Raw genomic sequence first — 19,368 nt, forward strand, 5'->3', positions numbered from 1 at the left:
ATGGAAGCCCCTTGAGTTCTCCGACTCTTATCTTGTTTAGACAAGGTCATAGTCAAAGTGGAGGTTCTCTCCTCCCTTCAGAGAAAGGTACCTCCTTCTTTGAAGACCTGTTCTTTCCACTGAGATCTCACTCACAGAGATCTTTTGCCAGAGTGTCTTGGCTTTCCATGCCTGAAATACTCTCATGGGCTTTTCAGCCAGATCCGAGTGCCTTTAGGGCTGATTCTGAGGCCAGAGTGCTATTTAGGGCATCTGCCATTCTATGAGTCTGCTGAGTATCTCACTTCCCATGTTGGATCACTCTCCCCTTTATTTATTCTATCGGTTAGTGTTAGCAGGTACTAGACTTGCTTATGTGCTCCCTTTGACTCTTAGTCCTTTCATTATGATCAATTGCGAACTGAAATTGATCACTTGGACTAGTGAGATGGCATTGGTACATGCCACCTTGATGGGATTAAATTGGAGTCCCCTGGTATGTTTCTAACTCTACCATTTGGGGCAAGTCAGCTTGAGCATGTCCCAAATTATATATCTCTTCCCTCTCTTATTCCTACTCTTATGTTTAACAGGGATCACATTTCAGTTAAATTTCAACACTTAAGAATAACTGTGTATTAATTACAGAATTAAATCAGTCATATTAAGTAGAACAGACAAAAAAACTACTAAGAGGGATAATGTATTAAGTTGTTCATTAACAGTCAGGGCTATGCTGATCAAGTCACCGTTTCCCATAGTGTCCCTTTCACTTCAACAAGTTTCCTTTTTGGTGTTCAGTCAGTTGTCACCGATCAGGGAGAACATATGGTATTTGTCCCTTTGGGACTGGCTTATTTCACTCAGCATGATGTGTTCCAGATTCCTCCATTTTGTTGCAAATGACTGGATTTCGTTGTTTCTTACTGCAGTATAGTATTCTAAAGAGTACATATCCCATAATTTCTTTATCCAGTCTACCGTTGATGGGCATTTAGGTTGGTTCCAGGTCTTAGCTATTGTGAATTGTGCTGCAATAAACATTAGGGTGCAGACCGCTTTTTTGTTTGCCAATTTAAATTCCTTTGGGTAAATTCCAAGGAGTGGGATGGCTGGGTCGAATGGTAGGGTTATCTTCAGGTTTCTGAGGAATCTCCAGACTGATTTCCATAGTGGCTTGACCAGTTTGCATTCCCACCAACAGTGGGTTAGTGTCCCTTTTTCCCCACATCCTCGCCAGCATCTGTTGTTGGTAGATTTCTGAATGTGAGCCATTCTAACCGGGGTGAGGTGGAACCTCATTGTGGTTTTGATTTGCATTTCTCTGATTGCTAATGACCTTGAACATTTTTTCATGTGCCTGTTGGCCATTTGGATTTCCTCTTTTGAAAAATGTCTATTGAGGTCCTTGGCCCATCTCTTAATTGGGTTTTTGGTTTTGTTTTTGTGGAGTTTCTTGATCTCTTTGTAGATTCTGGTTATTAACCCTTTATCTGTTGCATAGTTTGCAAATATTTTTTCCCATTCTGACGGTTGTCTCTTCACTCTCCTGACTGTTTCTTTTGCAGTACAGAAACTTCTCAATTTGATGCAATCCCAATAGTTAATTTTGGCTTTGACTGCCTGTGCCTCCCGGGTCTTTTCCAGAAACTCTTTGCCTGTGCCAATATCTTGAAGGGTTTCTCCAATGTTCTCTAGTAACTTGATGGTGTCAGGTCGTAGATTTAGGTCTTTAATCCACGTTGAGTGGATTTTTGTGTAAGGTGTAAGGTAGGGGTCTTGCTTCATGCTTCTGCACGTGGAAATCCAATTTTCCCAGCACCATTTATTGAATAGACTGTCCTTGCTCAAGGAATTAGTTTTAGATCCTTGATCAAATATAAGTTGGCTGTAGATGTTTGGGTTGATTTCTGGTATTTCAATTCTGTTCCATTGGTCTATCCTTCTGTTTCTGTACCAGTACCAAGCTGTTTTGATTACAACTGCCCTGTAGTATGTCCTGAAATCTGGTATTGTGATGCCTCCGGCTTTGTTTTTGTTGTACAAGATTGCTTTAGCTATTCGAGGTCTCTTGTGCCTCCATATAAATTTCAGCACCAATTTTTCCAGATCTGAGAAGAAGGTCTTCGGTATCTTGATTGGTATTGCATTGAATCTATAAATTGCTTTTGGGAGAATGGACATTTTGATGATATTGATTCTTCCAATCCATGAGCATGGAAGATTTTTCCATTTCTTGGTATCCTCTTCTATTTCTTTCTTTAAGGTTTTGTAATTTTCATCGTAGAGATCTTTAACGTCCTTGGTTAAGTTTATTCCAAGGTATTTGATTGTTTTTGTAGCTATTGTGAATGGGATTGATCTTAGAATTTCTTCCTCAGCCATGGCATTGTCTGTGTATACAAAGGCTGTTGATTTTTGTGCATTGATTTTATACCCTGCTACTTTGCCAAACTCTTCTATGAGTTCCAATAGTCTCTTGGTAGAGTTCTTTGGGTCCCCTAAATAAAGAATCATGTCATCTGCAAAGAGGGATAGTTTGAGTTCTTCCTTCCCAATTTGTATCCCTTTAATTTCTTTTTCTTGCCTAATAGCTCTGGCTAGAACCTCCAGAACTATATTGAATAGCAGTGGTGAGAGTGGGCATCCCTGTCTGGTCCCAGATCTCAGTGGAAATGCTTCCAACTTTTCCCCATTCAATAGGATGTTGGCTGTGGGTTTTTCATAGATTGCTTTGATTGTATTGAGGAATGTTCCTTCCAAACCCAGTTTGCTTAGAGTTTTCATCATGAACGGGTGTTGTATTTTATCAAATGCTTTCTCGGCATCTATTGAGAGAATCATATGGTTTTTCTTCTGCAGTCTGTTAATGTGGTGTATCACATTGATTGTCTTGCGCACATTAAACCATCCCTGCATACCAGGGATAAATCCCACTTGGTCTGGGTGGATGATCTTTCTGATGTGTTGTTGCATTCTATTGGCGAGAATTTTATTGAGGATTTTTGCATCTATGTTCATCAGGGATATTGGTCTGTAATTCTCTTTCAGTGCTGCATCTTTTCCCGGCTTAGGAATTAAGGTGATGCTGGCTTCATAGAAAGAATTTGGGAGGATTCCCTCTTCTTCGATTGTTCTGAATAGTTTGAGAAGAATTGGAGTTAGTTCTTCTTTAAATGTCTGGTAGAATTCAGCAGTGAATCCATCTGGTCCTGGGCTTTTCTTTGTTGGGAGGGCCTTTATTACTGTTTCAATTTCTGTCTCAGTTATGGGTCTGTTTAGGTTTTCAATGTCTTCCTGGTTCAATTTAGGTAGGTTGCATGTGTCCAGGAATCTATCCATTTCTGATAGGTTTCCCTGTTTGCTGGCATACAAGTCCTTGTAGTAATTTCTGATGATTCTTTTTATTTCTGTGGTGTCTGTTGTTACATTTCCTTTTTCATCTCTGATTTTATTGATTTGGGTCTTTTCTCTTCTTTTTTTAGTTAGTTGGGCCAATGGGGTGTCAATTTTGTTTATTTTTTCAAAAAACCAGCTCCTCGTTTCGCTGATTTTTTGTAATGTTTTTCTTGATTCAATCCTGTTGATTTCTTCTCTGATTTTAATTATTTCTCTTCTCCTACTAGATTTGGGTCTGGTTTGCTGTAGGTTTTCCAGATCCTTGAGGTGAATAGAAAGCTCATCTATTTGGTGCCTTTCCAATTTCTTGATGTAGGCACCTATTGATATAAACTTTCCTCTTAACACTGCTTTTGCTGTGTCCCATAAGTTTTGGTATGTTGTGCTGTTATCCTCATTTACTTCCAGAAAGTTTTTGATTTCTCTTTTGATTTCTTCTATGACCCATTGTTCATTCAGGAGCATGTTGTTCAATCTCCATGTGTTTGCGTATGCTCTAGGGATTCCTGAGTTACTAATTTCCAACTTCATTCCTTTATGGTCTGAGAAGCTGCATGGTATGATTCTAATTCTTTTGAATTTGCTGAGACTTGCTTTATGGCCTAGTATGTGGTCAATCCTAGAGAAGGTTCCATGTACTGCTGAGAAGAATGTATAATCTTTAGCTGTAGGATTGAAAGTTCTGTATATATCTGTTAGATCCATTTGGGCTATAGTGTCGTTTAAATCTACTGTATCCTTGTTGATCTTCTGTCCTATTGATCTGTCTATTTCTGAGAGTGGAGTATTGAAGTCCCCCAGTACTACTGTATTGGGGTCTAAGTCTCCCTTTAAGTCCGTTAACAAATCTTTTAGATAAACCGGTGCCCTGTAGTTAGGTGCATATACATTGATAATTGTTATATCTTCCTGTTGAATTGATCCCTTAATCATTATGTAGTGTCCCTCTTTGTCTCTCTTAATGGTTTTTGTGGTAAAGTTTATGGTGTCTGATATTAAGATGGCTACGCCTGCTCTTTTTTCATTTCTGTTGGCATGGTATATCTTTTTCCAGCCTTTCACTTTCAGTCTGTGTGGATCTTTGTTGGAAAGATGTGTTTCTTGTAAGCAGCAAATAGATGGGTTTTGTTTTTTAACCCAATCAGCCAAACGGTGTCTTTTAACTGGACAGTTCAGGCCATTCACGTTCAATGTGACTAATGATAAGTGGTAACTTTGCCCTGCCATTTGCCAAAGATAAGTTCTAATATATGCTTTGAATTCCCTGTGATCTTTTGCTGTGAGGTTTCCTTCCTTGGTTTCCTTCCTTTACCTTCTTTCATATTGATGACCGTGTTTCTTTGTTTCTGTGTGTAACACATCTTTAAGCATCTTTTGCAGGGCTGGACGAGTGGCAACAAATTCTTTCAATTTCTGTTTGTTATGAAAAGTCTTTATTTCACCTTCATTCACAAATGATAGCTTTGCAGGATATAATATTCTGGGCTGGCAGTTGTTCTCTCTTAGTACCTGGGCTATATCTTGCCATTCCCTCCTAGCTTGTAGAGTTTCTGATGAGAAGTCAGCTGTGAGTCTGATTGGAGATCCTCTGAGAGTAATCTGACGTTTCTCTCTTGCACATTTTAGGATTTTTTCTTTATGTTTCACTGTGGAGAGTTTAATTACAACGTGCCATGGTGAGGGTCTCTTTTGGTCGTGTTTATTAGGGGTTCTGTGAGCTTCCTGTACTAGGATTTCTCTGTCCTTCTCCAAACCTGGGAAATTTTCTGCTAATATCTCACTAAAAAGGCCTTCTAATCCTTTCTCCCTCTCCATGCCTTCAGGAACTCCTAGAACCCGAATGTTGGGTTTTTTAATAGTATCCTGAAGATTCCCGACAATATGTTTTAGATTCCTAATTTCCTCTTCTTTTCTTTGGTCTGACTGTATCCTTTCCTGTTCTCTGTCTTCTAAGTCCGATATTCTCTCTTCTGCTTCTCCCATTCTGTTTGTAAGGCTCTCTATTGTGTTTTTCATTTGATCTATTGAATTCTTCACTTCAGTCACTATCCCAGTTTCCTGTTGTACTAGTTGTTTCGTTTCATTTTGATTCCTCCTTAATATTTCATTTTCACGAGAGAGATTTTCTATCTTGTCCATTAAGGATTTCTGTAGTTCAAGAATTTGTTTTTGAGAACTTCTTAATGTTCTTATCAATTTTTTGAGATCTGCTTCTTGCATTTCTTCTATGTCATCATCCTCATAATCTTGAATTGGGGTGTCTTTTTCATTTGAGGGCTTCATGGTGACTTCCTTGTTTTTATTACCTTGGTTTTTGCGTTTGTTATTTGTCATATTGGAGATATTTGGTTTCTTCACTGTGGTGCTTTTTCTTGTTATACTATGACTCTAGATTAAGTGGACTATCTGTTTTTGATGGAGCCTTAGGGCTTGAGATGGGTGTGGCCTGAGAGCTCTGTTTGGTGTGCCAAAGGTGACACTCCCAGGTTAGGCGTGGTAAACCTCTCTCTCTCTCTCTCTCTCTCTCTTTTTTTTTGATTCAACAGGGAAGTTATTCTGCACAGCTGAACAAAGTTGGAGGTAGTTAGCAGGCAAATGATATACCCACAGGAGCCAGAGATCAGAAGCTCTTTCCCAAGGACCACACAGGGAATCTGTTCGGCCCTTAGAGTGGGCTCAAATTCTCCTTCAGTCTCCCACTGGGTTGCCAAAGTTACGGAATTGTAGCGTCTCTGGAGAGTGCTCACGTGAATTCCGTGAGTTCTCTCCCCCACCGTCTCTTTTTTCACAGTCTCAGTTCAGTAGCACCATAAATTTACTAAGTCCTAATCTCCTGTTAATTCGCCCCACCCAGAGTCAGGTTTTACTGCTAGGCTCAGGGCCGGTGCAGACCTGAGGTCGCTCTGCTTATGACGTATGTCCAAGATGGCGCCTGCTCTTTGTCTTGCTCGCCCTTGAGAGGTGAGCGGAGAGAGAGAAACCCGTGTCCATACCAGTCACCTTTTTTTTTTTTTTTTCCCTCTCTCTCTCTTCCAGTTAGCTTGGTGAAGTCCCCCCCGCCCCGGGGGTCGTTCCCTCTAGTCTCCTCTCTCCGCTTGCCTGCCGGTGTCTCGGGTTATTGAGGTTCGGCTCACCTCGCGTTCCAGCGCTGGTGTGTTGAGTCTGCCGCTGATGTCCCAAACTGTGGGCTCCCACGCTCTCCACGCAGGTCTGCTCCCCTTCCAGCGCCGATGTGTGGACTCGGAGCCCTGGACTTCCCAAGTCTCCCCGCTGTTGCACTCCCCTTCGAGCACTTGCGTGCAGACCCTGCAGCTTGCGCAGCTCAGTCCCGCGGCTCGGCTTCCGCGGCTCAGTCCCGCGGCTCGGTCCTGCGGTTCGGCTTTCGCGCGCGGTGGGCGACCTTGTTCTCCCAGTAGGTCCTCCGATTCACGCCCACTGGATCCAGAAGAGTTTTGTCTGCAATATTTTCCTGGTTCTTTTTTCTGAGGCTACCGTAACTCCCCTTTTATTAAACTAAATTTTCCCGGACTATCGGTGCGCGCCCTCACTATTCCGCCATCTTGGCTCCGCCCCCTCTCTCACATACCTTTTTTTTTTTTTTAACAGGCAGAGTGGACAGTGAGAGAGAGAGACAGAGAGAAAGGTCTTCCTTTGCCGTTGGTTCACCCTCCAATGGCCGCCGCGGCCGGCGCGCTGCGGCCGGCGCACCGTGCTGATCCAATGGCAGGAGCCAGGAGCCAGGTGCTTTTCCTGGTCTCCCATGGGGTGCAGGGCCCAAGCACCTGGGCCATCCTCCACTGCACTCCCTGGCCACAGCAGAGAGCTGGCCTGGAAGAGGGGCAACTGGGACAGAATCCGGCGCCCCGACCGGGACTAGAACCCGGTGTGCCGGCGCCGCTAGGTGGAGGATTAGCCTAGTGAGCCGCGGCGCCGGCCTCTCCTATTAGTTTTGATTTGCTTTGCTATTGTTTTCCTAGATCATTGAGATGCATTGATAGCTGATTTATTTGGTGCCTTTCCAATTTCTTGATGTAGTCTCCAATTGCTATGAACTTTTCTCTTAATATAGCTTTTGCTAAATCCTATAAGTTTTGATATGTTTTATTGTTGTCTTCATTTGTTTCCAGAAATTTTTTGATTTTTCTTTTGATTTCCTCTATGTCCACTGTTTTTCCAAGAGCATGTTGTTCAGTCTCCATGTGTTTGCATATGTTCTAGAGATTGCTGAGTTACTAATTTCCAGCTTCATTCCATTGTGGTCTACAAAGATGCAAGGTGTGATTTCAGTTTTTTTTTAATTTGCTGAGACTTGTTTTATGTGATCATTCCAAACAAAGTTCCATGCACTGGTGAGAACAATGTATATTCTGTAACTGTAAAATGAAAAGTTCTGTAGATATCTGTTAGGTCCATTTGGTTTATAGTGTTGATTAACTCTTCTGTTTCCTTGCTGATTTTCTGTCTGTTGATCTTCCATTGCTGAAAGTTTGGTATTGAAATCACCCATTACCAAAGTATTTGAGTCTATGTCTCCCTTTAGATCCCTTAACATTTCTTTTCAATAGCCTGGTACCCTGTAATTAGATGTACATTTGTTTATAATAGTTACATCTTCCTGTTGAATTGATCCCTTAATCATTGCATAGTGCCCTTCTGTGTCTTTTAACAGTTTTTGTATTAAATTCTATTTTGTCTGATATTAGGATGGCTACACCAGGTCTTTTTTGGTTTCTGTTAGCATGGACTATCTTTTTCCAACCTTTTCCTCTTTCAGTCTGCAAGCATCTTTGTTGGTGAGATGTGTTTCTTGTAGGCAGCAAATGATGGGTTTTGTTTTTAAACCATTCAGCCATTTTTTTTCAAAATGCCCTGCCATTTTTTCAAAAATATTCCTATTTTTTACTTTGGATTTCCTTTGTACTCTTACTGGGAGATTTCTTTTCTTTTTCCAACTTTCTAGTGATGGCCATATTGTTTCAGTGTTTCTGTGTGTAGCACATCCTAAGCATCTTTTGCAGAGATGGACAGGTGATAAAATTCAGGGTTTTTTTGTCATGGAAAATATCTATTTTACCTTCATTCATAAATGAGAGCTTTTCAGGGTGTAGTATTCTGGGTTTACAATTCTTTTCTCTTAAGACTTGGCCTATATCTCACTTTTGTCTCCTAGCCTGTAAGGTTTCTGATGAGAAGTCCGCTGTGAGTCTAACAGGAAATCCTCTGAAAAGCAACTGGCATTCCTCTTGTGCACATTTTAGAATCTTTATGTTTTACTGTGGAGAGTTTGATTACAATATGTCATGGTGAAGATCTTTTCTGGTCATGTCTACTAGGAGTTCCATGTGCTCCCTGTACTTGGATATTCCTTTCTTTATCCAACTTAAGGAAGTTTTCTGTTATTATTTTACTGAAAAGGCCTTCTAATACTTTATCTCTTTCCACTTTTTCAGGAACTCCTAGAACCCGTATGTTGGGTTGTTTGGTAGTATCCTATAGATTCTCAATAGTGTTTCAGTTTTCTTCTTCTTGTTTTTGTCTGACTGTATAATTTCCTGTGCTTTTCTTCTAAGTTGGATATTATTTTTTCTGCTTCACTGATTCTGTTGTAAAGACCTTCTATTGCATTTTTTCATTTATTCTATTTAATTCTTCATTTCCAAGATTTCACTTTGATCTCAACTTCATGGGAGAAGTTTTCTTTCATGTCATGTATGGATTTCATTAATTCATCATTTGCTTCTAATCAATTCTAAGTAATCCTATGATCATTTTTCTGAATTCTGTTTCTGGTATTTCTTCAATCTCATCATCTTCCAATCTAGCAATGAAGAGTTTTGTTCTTTTTGGGGATGTCATGTTGTCTTCCTTATTCTTGTTCCTTGAATATGTGCATTCGTTAATTGGCATTTGTGGAGATACTGGTTTGTTTCTTTGTGTTTTGTGTTTTTACTATGACATATTTTATCTTTGGACTATGTCTGTTGGATTAGTGGAATGTCTGTTTTCAAGGAATACCTAGAGGTGTGTAGTGTGTATGGCCTAGGAGCTCTCTTCAGTGCTCCAGGTTGAAGGTTGTGTCTGAGGTGACACACCCAGGTTTGCTGTGGTAAATCAATCTCTCTCTCACTCTCTCTCTCTCTCTCTCTTTAATCAGTTGAGAGGTTTGTTCTTGTCTGTTGGCATAGACTCACCTGAGCTCCTCTCCTCAAAGATGACCAGTGCCTGGACGCTAGCCCCAGTGGGTATAATATTTGTCTGTTCTGCCACAAGGACCACACAAAGGATCTGTGCAGTCCCCAGTGTAAGCTCAGATTCCCCAGCAGTGTCCCTCTCCAGGTAACCAGGGAGCCCTGATCATATAGAGCCTTCCACAGTGACTGCCCAATGTCCCACTATACCCTGAGTCTTCCAATGCAGCCTCAGTGTTTTCACAGTCCTGGCACACAAGCCTCACACAGTCACAAGCACCCAGCCCCCTGTCTGTTCTCCCCACCAGACTCAGGAGTCTCTTCTTGGCTGGTTGCTGGGAGCAAATAGGAGCTGGCTCAGCTGTTAACATATGCCTACAATGGTGCCCATTTTCTATCGGCTTGTTACAGGATGCTGCGGCAGGGTGATGAGAGAGACAGGAATGTGCCCCCTCTTTGTTTTCTCTCTTCTAGTTTGGCAGGTATACTATCCCCCACAGGGCTCCAGGCTGGATTCCCTCTAAGCTCTTCCTGCAGCTTTTTCTCCAGTGGCTTTGGCTGCTGCAATCTGGTCTCACCTTGCTTTCCAACGCTGTTGGTGCTGGGATCCTGAGTTGTGCATGTCCTCACCCTCCACCTAGGTCCTCTGTGTCCCTCCAATTTGCATAGAGTTTCCTCTGCTGCTTTCTCTCTAACTCATTCCTGAGACTGCACGCTTTTCAATTTTTTAAAACTATCTTTTCCTAGACTAGATAAGCAAGCTCCCTCCCTACTCTGCCATATTAATCCCCTCTGTATGATGATTTTTTTAAATGTCTGAGTTATTCCTGTGTTTTCTGAAATCTTCAGGATGATTACTGACATTTTAAAAAACAAAATTTTAAATGATCTTAGAAAGGTTCTAAGTCATTTGTATTTTAAGTTATTTAGTTAAACATTCATGTCTGGTTTTCTACACTAGGTTCCTTCCCTGAGGCAAGGACTTATAATCCAAATTTCTAGCACATATTACAGTTCTTATCACATTATATCCACACAATAAATAATGATCTCCTTTACTGCAGTTCTTAATTTCTACCTTGGTTAAAACAATAGCCGCAAGATTGATATTCTCTTAAGCAGTTAAAATCAAAGTACTTTCTGGAGTCTAGAGAAGAAAATTTCTTTAGTCTACCATTTAAAGAAATTTTTTGGATAAGATTTAAAAACTAGAGCCATTCTGTGCTTTAAAAATAATGATCTGTGCTTTATTTTCTTTCATTATATGCAATAGAACTCATCCAAGTTATGGTAGCTTTTTCTTCATAACTATGATTATAGCCCCTTACAATTTTTTAAAACTTGAATCCTTTTCATAGAAAATAAAATGTGACTTTTTCTTTTAGTTAAAACCCTTTACTTTAGTAAGCATAATAGTCATATAATGAAAATAGTAACCTTAAAAGTATAATTCTGGAACCAAAGAGTAAAATAGAAAAAATATATTTTAAACTTTTTATTGAAATTATTAATGTGCATATAGCAGTTTGAAGAACTCAGAAGTATTTTCCCAGTGAATTTTCTTAAGTGACTGCACCTATGTGGCTAGCACCTAACTCATGACACATATAGTATCAACAGCCCAGAAGCCTGGTGTCTCCATCTATTCACTAACTTCCCTCACCCAAGGTAACCACAGTCCAATCGTCCAACACCACAGATTAGTTGTGCCTGTTTTATAGTTTCCAATAAATGGAATCACACAGTGTGTGTTCTTTTTTTCTAGCATCTTGCACTAAACATTATGGTTGTGAAATTCCAGTATACCATCTTGTAGATGGCAGCATTTTGTTTACTTTCATTGTTAGTTTTCTATCTGTAGGGGAGGTATAATTAAGAACTAAATCTTTCTCTAACTCCAACCCCTAAATTCTCTCTTAAAGGTAATTGAGAAAACAGTTTTGTTATTGAATAAACATTAAACCAGAATGTGATGTGTATCACAGGCCTTCCTCACAGATGGAGAGGAATCTCCTCCCCTATAAAGTTGAATGAATACAACCCATTAAATCATGCTTAGTTTAGCCTAACTTTACCTGGCAATGGAGATGACCGTCTGCATTAGCAAACTAGCTTTATCAAGAGAAAAAACAAACGTTTCATATCCATACAACAGGAGGCGGTTTTGCACATTGTACCAAGGTGCTCTTGAAAGTTAGGTTCCTAACTGCACAGAAACTTGGAAATAAGGGTGGTATCTCCCTTGGTTTTTACATTTCAAAGAAAATACTCCTGGGTCTTTGAGAAAGACATTTGTGAGTCCTAAGGCAGAGAAAGGCCTGACAGGTTTGACAAAGTGTCTGAATACATTCCAAAGATAGGAGAAAGTACTTACAGTTTTAAGTTTTCCAAAGTAAATTACCTAAGAAAAAGGAGAGGAGTGGAATCTCTCCTTTTATTTTCCACAGAGAGAATTAAACTTTTTTTGGTTTTTATTTGTCACAACACTATACCACAACTTATCCATTCTGCTTTTGAGGGTGTTTATTTCCAGTTTGGGACTATTGTGAATTTTTGCAGCCTTGAACATTCCTGTACATGGCATTTGGTGCAGATGTGTTCACATCTCTGGTAGGTATATGGGAAGTATTCCAAAGTATTCCAAGTATTCATGGAAAATGTGGATTATGAAAAAACTACTCATGGATTTCAAAAAAATCTTTGCACCAAAATATATTTATCTTTTAATTCTACTTTTCCATGAACTATTGGAAGAACCTGCACATAACCAGGAATGGAATTGATGATCACAGAGCATGCATACTTGCCTCTTCATGAATAGAACCAAATAGCATTCCAAAGAGGCTACACCAAGAAAGGAACTTTTCTGAACTTAGAATAATGATTATGAGGGACTAGGAAAGGGGGTGGGGTATTGAGGAAGGTTAGGTGATAGATACCAAAACATAAAGAGAAGTAACAATTTCTGATGTTTCACAGTAGAGCTGGCTGACTTGTTGATACACCATCTTAAAGAACTGGAGGAGAGGAGCTGGTATGCTCTAACCATAAAGATAAGGAAATTAAAGCCTATCCCCAAAAATGCTCTGTAGTTTAAAAACAGCTTACTGCAGCCAGCACTATGATATAGCAGGTAAAGCTGCTTCCTGCAGTGCCTGTATCCCCTAGGGCGCCCATTCGAGTCCCGGCTGCTCCACTTCTGATCCAGCTCTCTGCTATGGCCTAGGAAAGCAGTAGAAGATGGGCCCCTGCACTCAATGTAGGAGACCCGGAAGAAGCTCCTGGCTTGTGGCTTTGGATAGGCCCAGTTCTGGCCATTGTGGCCAATAGGTGAATGAACCAGTAGATAGAAGGCTTCTCTCTCTCTCCTTGCCTCTCTGTAACTCTGCCTTTCAAATAAATAAGTTTAAAAAAAGGGGGCAGGGGGTCAGAAGAATTTTTTTTAAAAAAGCCCACCAACCTCTTAGTATGGTAGATTAATATACCATGCACTGACCTTTTAAAGGAAAAAACCTTTTAAAGCTCAGTCAACAGTAAAATGCATTTTTACTGGGGACTGGTGTTGCTAGGTAGTGGGTAAAGTCACCACCTACAGTGCTGCCAGCATACCATATGGGTGCCAGTTCAAGTCCCGGCTCCTCCACTTCCTGTCCATCTCCCTAGCAAAGGCCTGTGAAAGCAGAGATGATGGCCCAAGAGTTTGAGCCCATACCACCTACACATGGGAGACCTGGATGGAGCTTCTGCTCCTGGCTTTGGCCTGGCCCGAACCTGGCCGTTGAGGCCGTTTGGTGAATGAACCAGCAGATGGAATATCTGTTCTCCCTCTCTCTCTCAATAACTCTGCCTTTCAAATAAATAGATAAATCTTTTAAAAAATTATTTCCCCTGTGCTTTCTGAACATTATTTTAGTAGCTGCACAATATACCATTTTATGAACATACCATATGTTTTATATCATAGGATTTACAAGTAGTCTCTAGCTTTTGTGTTATAAATGATACTGCAGTGAGTATAAATGTTCACATTATTGATTCTTTCTTTAGACTAGAAGATGAAAATTAGGACAAAGGTATTCTTTTTCCAAGCTTCTCATGTAAATTTCTTTTCTAAAATGTTAATCAAATATACAACTCCATCATAGAAACTTGAATGATCATGTATCACTCAACTGCATTGAGAATAATTTTTATCGTATTTTAACTGTAATAAATGGTTAAAATATCATATTTCCTGAATTTTGTTGTTAGTGAGGTTGAACTTGTACTTCTAATATGATTGACCCTTATTACTATTCTTAGTATTCTCCCTTCAATCTTCCTATCTAAAAGTGGAAACGATGTAAAAATGTAGAAATTTTAATTTATTTTCAGAAAAAACAAATCTCAGTCACTTTGTATGAATTCTTCTCTTTGTGAGAAGACTTAAATGCCATGATGAAAAGACAGCTTATTAAAATTACAATAGAGCAGAAATTATATGATTATTTTAAGTCTTCTAAGCATTCAGTTGTATTCAACAACTATTTTCAAGGCCTTCTCTAAGAAACCTTTTTTCAGTGTTCTCAGCTAGAAATAAGATGTATCAATTTGTGAAAATTCTCTTCATGTGAATGATGTGTAATAAACTATTTAAAGGACTAGACAAGCGATGAAAAAGGGGGAAATAAAAATAGAGCAAGGGTGATTGACAGCCCAAGATATCAGTCTGAAAATGGCCAAGGTCTGCTCTTACTGGTGAATATTTTTTCAGACACATTAAAAAAAACTCCAGTATGATGTTTTTTAATCTTAATAAAATAGCTGCTTTTTCATTTGGATAAATCTATCTGCTTAGAATGTTTGGGCCACTAATCCATATCACACACATTAGTGCTCTACAGACATTTTCAGTCAACTGTTCACTTCTGTCATAACTATTATATTCTATGTAATAAAAGTATTTTTAACATTTTATTTCAATGATAATTTATTTCCTTATGTGATAATTAAGGGAAATACTTAAAGAAATATATTGATTTTAAGAATTATTATGAATACAGATCACATATATTAACATTTTACTAGAAAGTTAAATAGGTAGAAATATTGTAATTATTCATATTTCTATTTTTCCTCTGTGGCAAATAAACATATAGTTTATCAAGATTTCTCCAGGTCTTTCTGCCATCTTGGAGCCTCTGGAGACCTGCTGAGAACAGGACTTCTAGAAGGCAACTATGTCTGGAAGACTGTGGTGCAAGGCCATTTTTGCTGGCTATACGCAAGGTTTCCAGAAGCAAGGGGAGAATACGGTGCTTCTTAAAATTAAAAGTGTTTATGCTCAAGATGAAACAGTTCTGCTTGGGCAAGAGGTGTGCTTATGTATACAAAGCAAAGTACAACACAATGATTCCTGGTGGCAAACCAAACAAAACCAGAGTAATCTGGGGAAGGTAACTCGTGCTCATGGAAACAGTGGCTTAGTTCATGCAAAATTCTGAAGCAACCTTCCTGTGAAGGCCTATGGATGCACAATCCAAGTGATGCCATAGCCTTCAAAGATTTAAACTGTTGAAAAGTAAATAAAGAAAAATGGGAAAAAGAGTATCCAGAAAAATAAAACATTTATCTAGCTTTTTTTGGCTTTGTGAAGAGAGTAGCACAATACTAAATGTAATTTTTATTAAAGGAGTTATTAATTCCAGTCTGCTCATTTAACACATAGTGTAGAATATTTAGAAGTATTTATATTGTTAGGAAGTCTCATTTTATCCCCAGAAATGCTCTGTTAAAAAACAGCCCACCAATCTCTTAATGTAGTAGATTTATATACCATGCACCGACTTTTTTCCAAAAGGAAGATAAAGGTTTGAAAAGTTCAGTCAACAGTAAAATCCATTTCTACTGAAGTGTTTCTACATTGTACAGATCTCAAATTGCTGCACCCAGTTAATGAAGATCCTGGATTGTTTTGAGAGCAATTGACCAGAAAGTTTATTAGAAAACATATATCTAAATGGTTTCTAATGGGTTTTCTTAAGGCCTTTCCTTTAAAATACAAAACATTTTTTATTTATCTACTTTTCTCTCTGTCAATCCTTAGGCTTCAGATCCTCAGGGATCACTTTACATACTCTCTGTATGTCAATGTCTGCCGGTCACTATTTGAAAAGGATAAGCTGCTCTTCTCCTTCTGTCTCACTGTCAATCTACTGATACACGAGCGTGCGGTCAGTATTGTTTTCATTTGTAAGAAAAAAACACCGTAAAATTCACACTGACTCATTAATTTACCAGTTCTATAAAAATATATATGAAGGTTGTAAATAGTTCAAAATAATACTGATTGTTATTGTAGTTAACATGAGAAATTAGGAGACTGAATTTCACAGAAGATATATATACAGTAAGCACTGAGTTCCTAATGGTACTATTAATTAAACTTTTATCTGTTTCAGCTTAAAGTAAATCTGTTTTTATTATCATATAAACATGCATATAAATTTAGTAAATATATTTATATATTTGTACTAAGTAACAAAGTAAATGACAGCGTTTTTAAAAGCTTCTGCAAGTTAGTCAAATCTAATCTTTCCACTGAATGATATCCTCCATAAATTTTTACTATCTTTGAAATTTTTTCATTTAAAATGTTGAAAGCACTTTAAGAATGGAAGGGATATATCATGTAAAGTCATTATTTTATACATATATTTCCTTAATATTAATTTTGCATGGTGAATTCTGAAAGAGTAAAGGCCTTATTCTTACATTTCTTTTTTAATGGTAACATTTTAGTTTATGTAAAATAATTGAAAACATGACAGATTGATGACTTTCTCTCTGCAATTTCCAGGACCAACAGGACTCTAAACAATCATTTTGGAGAACATATGTTCAAGTAGAATGTATTCACATTTTATATGTTGACAGTGAAAATTCTGGGGGAAAATTATCAAAAGTGTCTATTTAAAATGGAACCATTTTATGTGAATGGAAGGGGAGAGGGAGTGGGAAAGGGGAGGGTTGCGGGTGGGAGGGACGTTATGGGGGGGGAAGCCATTGTAATCCATAAGCCGTACTTTGGAAATTTATATTCATTAAATAAAAGTTAAAAAAAAATAAAAATAAATAAAATGGAACCATTTTGAAAGCTGTTTACAACAGATACTTTGATTCTGTAGGAATAAATGCTTAGTTGTATCAGTAGCTATAAAGTCTCATAGGGACTATATCTTATATTTACAAATTAACACTCAGCTCCAAAAATGCTTGTAAATTTACTAATGTAAAATGAATTCATGTCTTATTCTCCATGCTACCTTGTTTTCCAAAGGTTAATAAAGCTGAGTGGAGGTTTCTGCTAACTGGCGGCATTGGACTGGATAACCCTCATGCCAACCCTTGTACATGGCTTCCTCAGAAGTCCTGGGATGAAATATGTCGATTAGATGATTTGCCAGCCTTCAAATCCATTCGTAAAGAGTTTATGCACTTAAAGGATGGATGGAAAAAGGTTTACGATAGTTTGGTATGTTCTAACCCATTTGCTTATTTCAGTTTTTTCAATGGAGAACATAATGTTAAATATCTTACTTTGCTTAAAAGCAAGATTTAAGTAAGTTTTAAACAATTAGCCAGGGCTGGCACTATGTCATGATGGGTAAAGCTACCACCTGTGACACTGGCATCCCGTATGAGTCTCGGCTGCTCTGCTTCTGATCCAGATCCCTGCTAATGTGCCTGGGAAAGCAGCAGAGGATGACCCAAGTGCTTGAGACCCTGCACCCATGTGGGAGACCAGGGAGAGACTCCTGGTTCCTGGCTTCAGATCAGCCCAATTCCGGCTGTTGTGGCCATTTGAGGAGTCAAGCAGTGGATGAAACATCTCTCTCTCTCTCTCTATCTCTCTCCCCCCCTCCCTCCCTCCCTCTCTGTAACTCTGCTTTTCAAATAAAATAAATAAATCTGAGAGAGAGAGAGAGAGAGAGAGAGAGAGAGAGAAATTCAAAGAAACTAGTCAAATGTTAAAACATGAGTTTATATTATCCCTCTTTCTGATTGAGTGCTTCTTTTTTGCATAAGGGGAGTGAACCAGCTGATGGGAGATCTCTCTCTGTTTCTCTGCCTTATCTCTTATGCCTTTTAAATAAATAAAAATTTATTATTTATAGAATTTTATGCATTGCAATTCTAGGAACCACACCATGAGGTTTTCCCTGAAGAGTGGGAAGAAAAAACAAATGAGTTTCAAAGGATGCTTGTCATTCGTTGCTTGAGGCCAGACAAGGTAAACGTGGGCTTTGACAGCAGCTCCACAATGCCAGTCCTTCCTCCCTGCACAGTTCAGCCGAACACGGGGGAGGAGCCCTGGAAAATAATCCTGCTTCCTTCTGATAAAACTATTTTTCAAAAAGTTTTATTAATCTATTAAAACCACTCTTAAACTAGTTATCAACCAGGTTCTATTTTAATTTTATGATTCTTTTAAATTTATGATTCCCCATTCTTCACAGTTGACTCCCTTTACATGCTGTGGTCTGGTTTTTATTTCAGTACTTTGGTGAAATTAATCAATGACATTTATATCATGCTTATACACTAAAATGCATGGATCATTAAAATGCTATCCTTATTTGTAGTTCTTTGTTGGCTTTTGGAAGGCAAGTGAAATATTGTTTTTTAAGGCATTCATCATTCTTGACAACAAGGAAATATCAATATTGCTACTTTTAGCTCCTTTAGTAATGAATTATATAACCAATGAACCCAGTGGACTTGTCATGACTGCAGATTTCAATATTCGTTGTCATCCCCATCTGTATTATATCCTATAGAAATCATCAGCACCAGTTCAGCTCTGGGATGGGTGTACACACGACGGATGGCAGCATTAGGGCAGGAGTGTATGAAGAGGGATAGACCACATCCCCAGGGAGGAAGCCAGAGATGCAGGAAGGGGTCAGGCTTGCTTCGCTCATAACAACTCTCATGAGACTCAGAGGGCCCTCAGTACCTGGCCTAGGGTAAACAGGGTTCACTAATTCACAACTATCATTTTACAGTTATCGCTATTGTTATTGCTATTAATTCGCACCACCAAAGTAGAAAGAGAAAAGAGGGGAAGAGGCCTTCTCCACAGCAAAACAGATCACTGAGCAGCTCAGGTATCTGTCTTCCCTACCAGCACCTCATTGCTAGGTGCAGGACAGTCCTTGCAGGATACTGAACCAAGCCTATGCTGGGGCAGGGGGAGGGGCTTCAGAGCGAGGGCCACACCCAGTTAGAGTAGGCTGCCTTGTGAGCCTTTCTCAGACATTTTTGGGGATTTCTGGAAATAAGCAGATTAAAATGTGATGCTAGAGGCACAGGGCCATCTGTGGGGACACAGATCTGGTGAAATTTCTGACTTTGTTGCCATATCTCCATTCAGAATGTAGGCTCGTGGAGCCTGAAAAGCCTTTCTCTATAAATAAAATTAAAGCACAAAAAATATATTCTATATAATATAGAAATTAGACATGCTGGGAAAAATTGAAAAAGTACCCTGTCTATAGTTACTACTCAAATACAAGTTTATGTATTTGTTTCAAAACGTACTGTAGTCACAGTTTAAGTTGTGAAGGAGTATAAGACAGTACCTCCATCGTAACAACAGAATATAAATGATGAAACAATGTATTAAAAAACTATTTTTAGGGGCGAGCACTGTGACATAGTGCATAAAGCAGCTGCTTGCAGTGCTGGTATCTCATATGGGCACCAGTTGGAGTCCCAGCTGCTCTACTTCTCATCCAGCTCTCTGCTGTGGCCTGGGAAA

General features: G+C 39.0%; 1 protein-coding gene across 2 annotated transcripts in view; it reads left to right on the forward strand.

The window, feature by feature from the left end:
- Positions 1–19,368, forward strand: part of DNAH7 (dynein axonemal heavy chain 7) — a 384,555-nt gene that overhangs the window by 305,227 nt on the left and 59,960 nt on the right. For both annotated transcript variants that reach the window (XM_089330144.1, XM_089330145.1), the window contains 3 exons: positions 15,652–15,778; positions 16,885–17,079; positions 17,746–17,838. In XM_089330144.1, coding sequence (XP_089186270.1) covers positions 15,652–15,778; positions 16,885–17,079; positions 17,746–17,838 — 415 coding nt within the window. The remainder of the gene's footprint in view (positions 1–15,651; positions 15,779–16,884; positions 17,080–17,745; positions 17,839–19,368) is intronic.

The sequence above is a fragment of the Oryctolagus cuniculus genome, chromosome 3, assembly GCF_051225735.1.
Source record: "Oryctolagus cuniculus isolate XC-2025 breed Fujian yellow rabbit chromosome 3, ASM5122573v1, whole genome shotgun sequence".
Taxonomy (NCBI): domain Eukaryota; kingdom Metazoa; phylum Chordata; class Mammalia; order Lagomorpha; family Leporidae; genus Oryctolagus; species Oryctolagus cuniculus.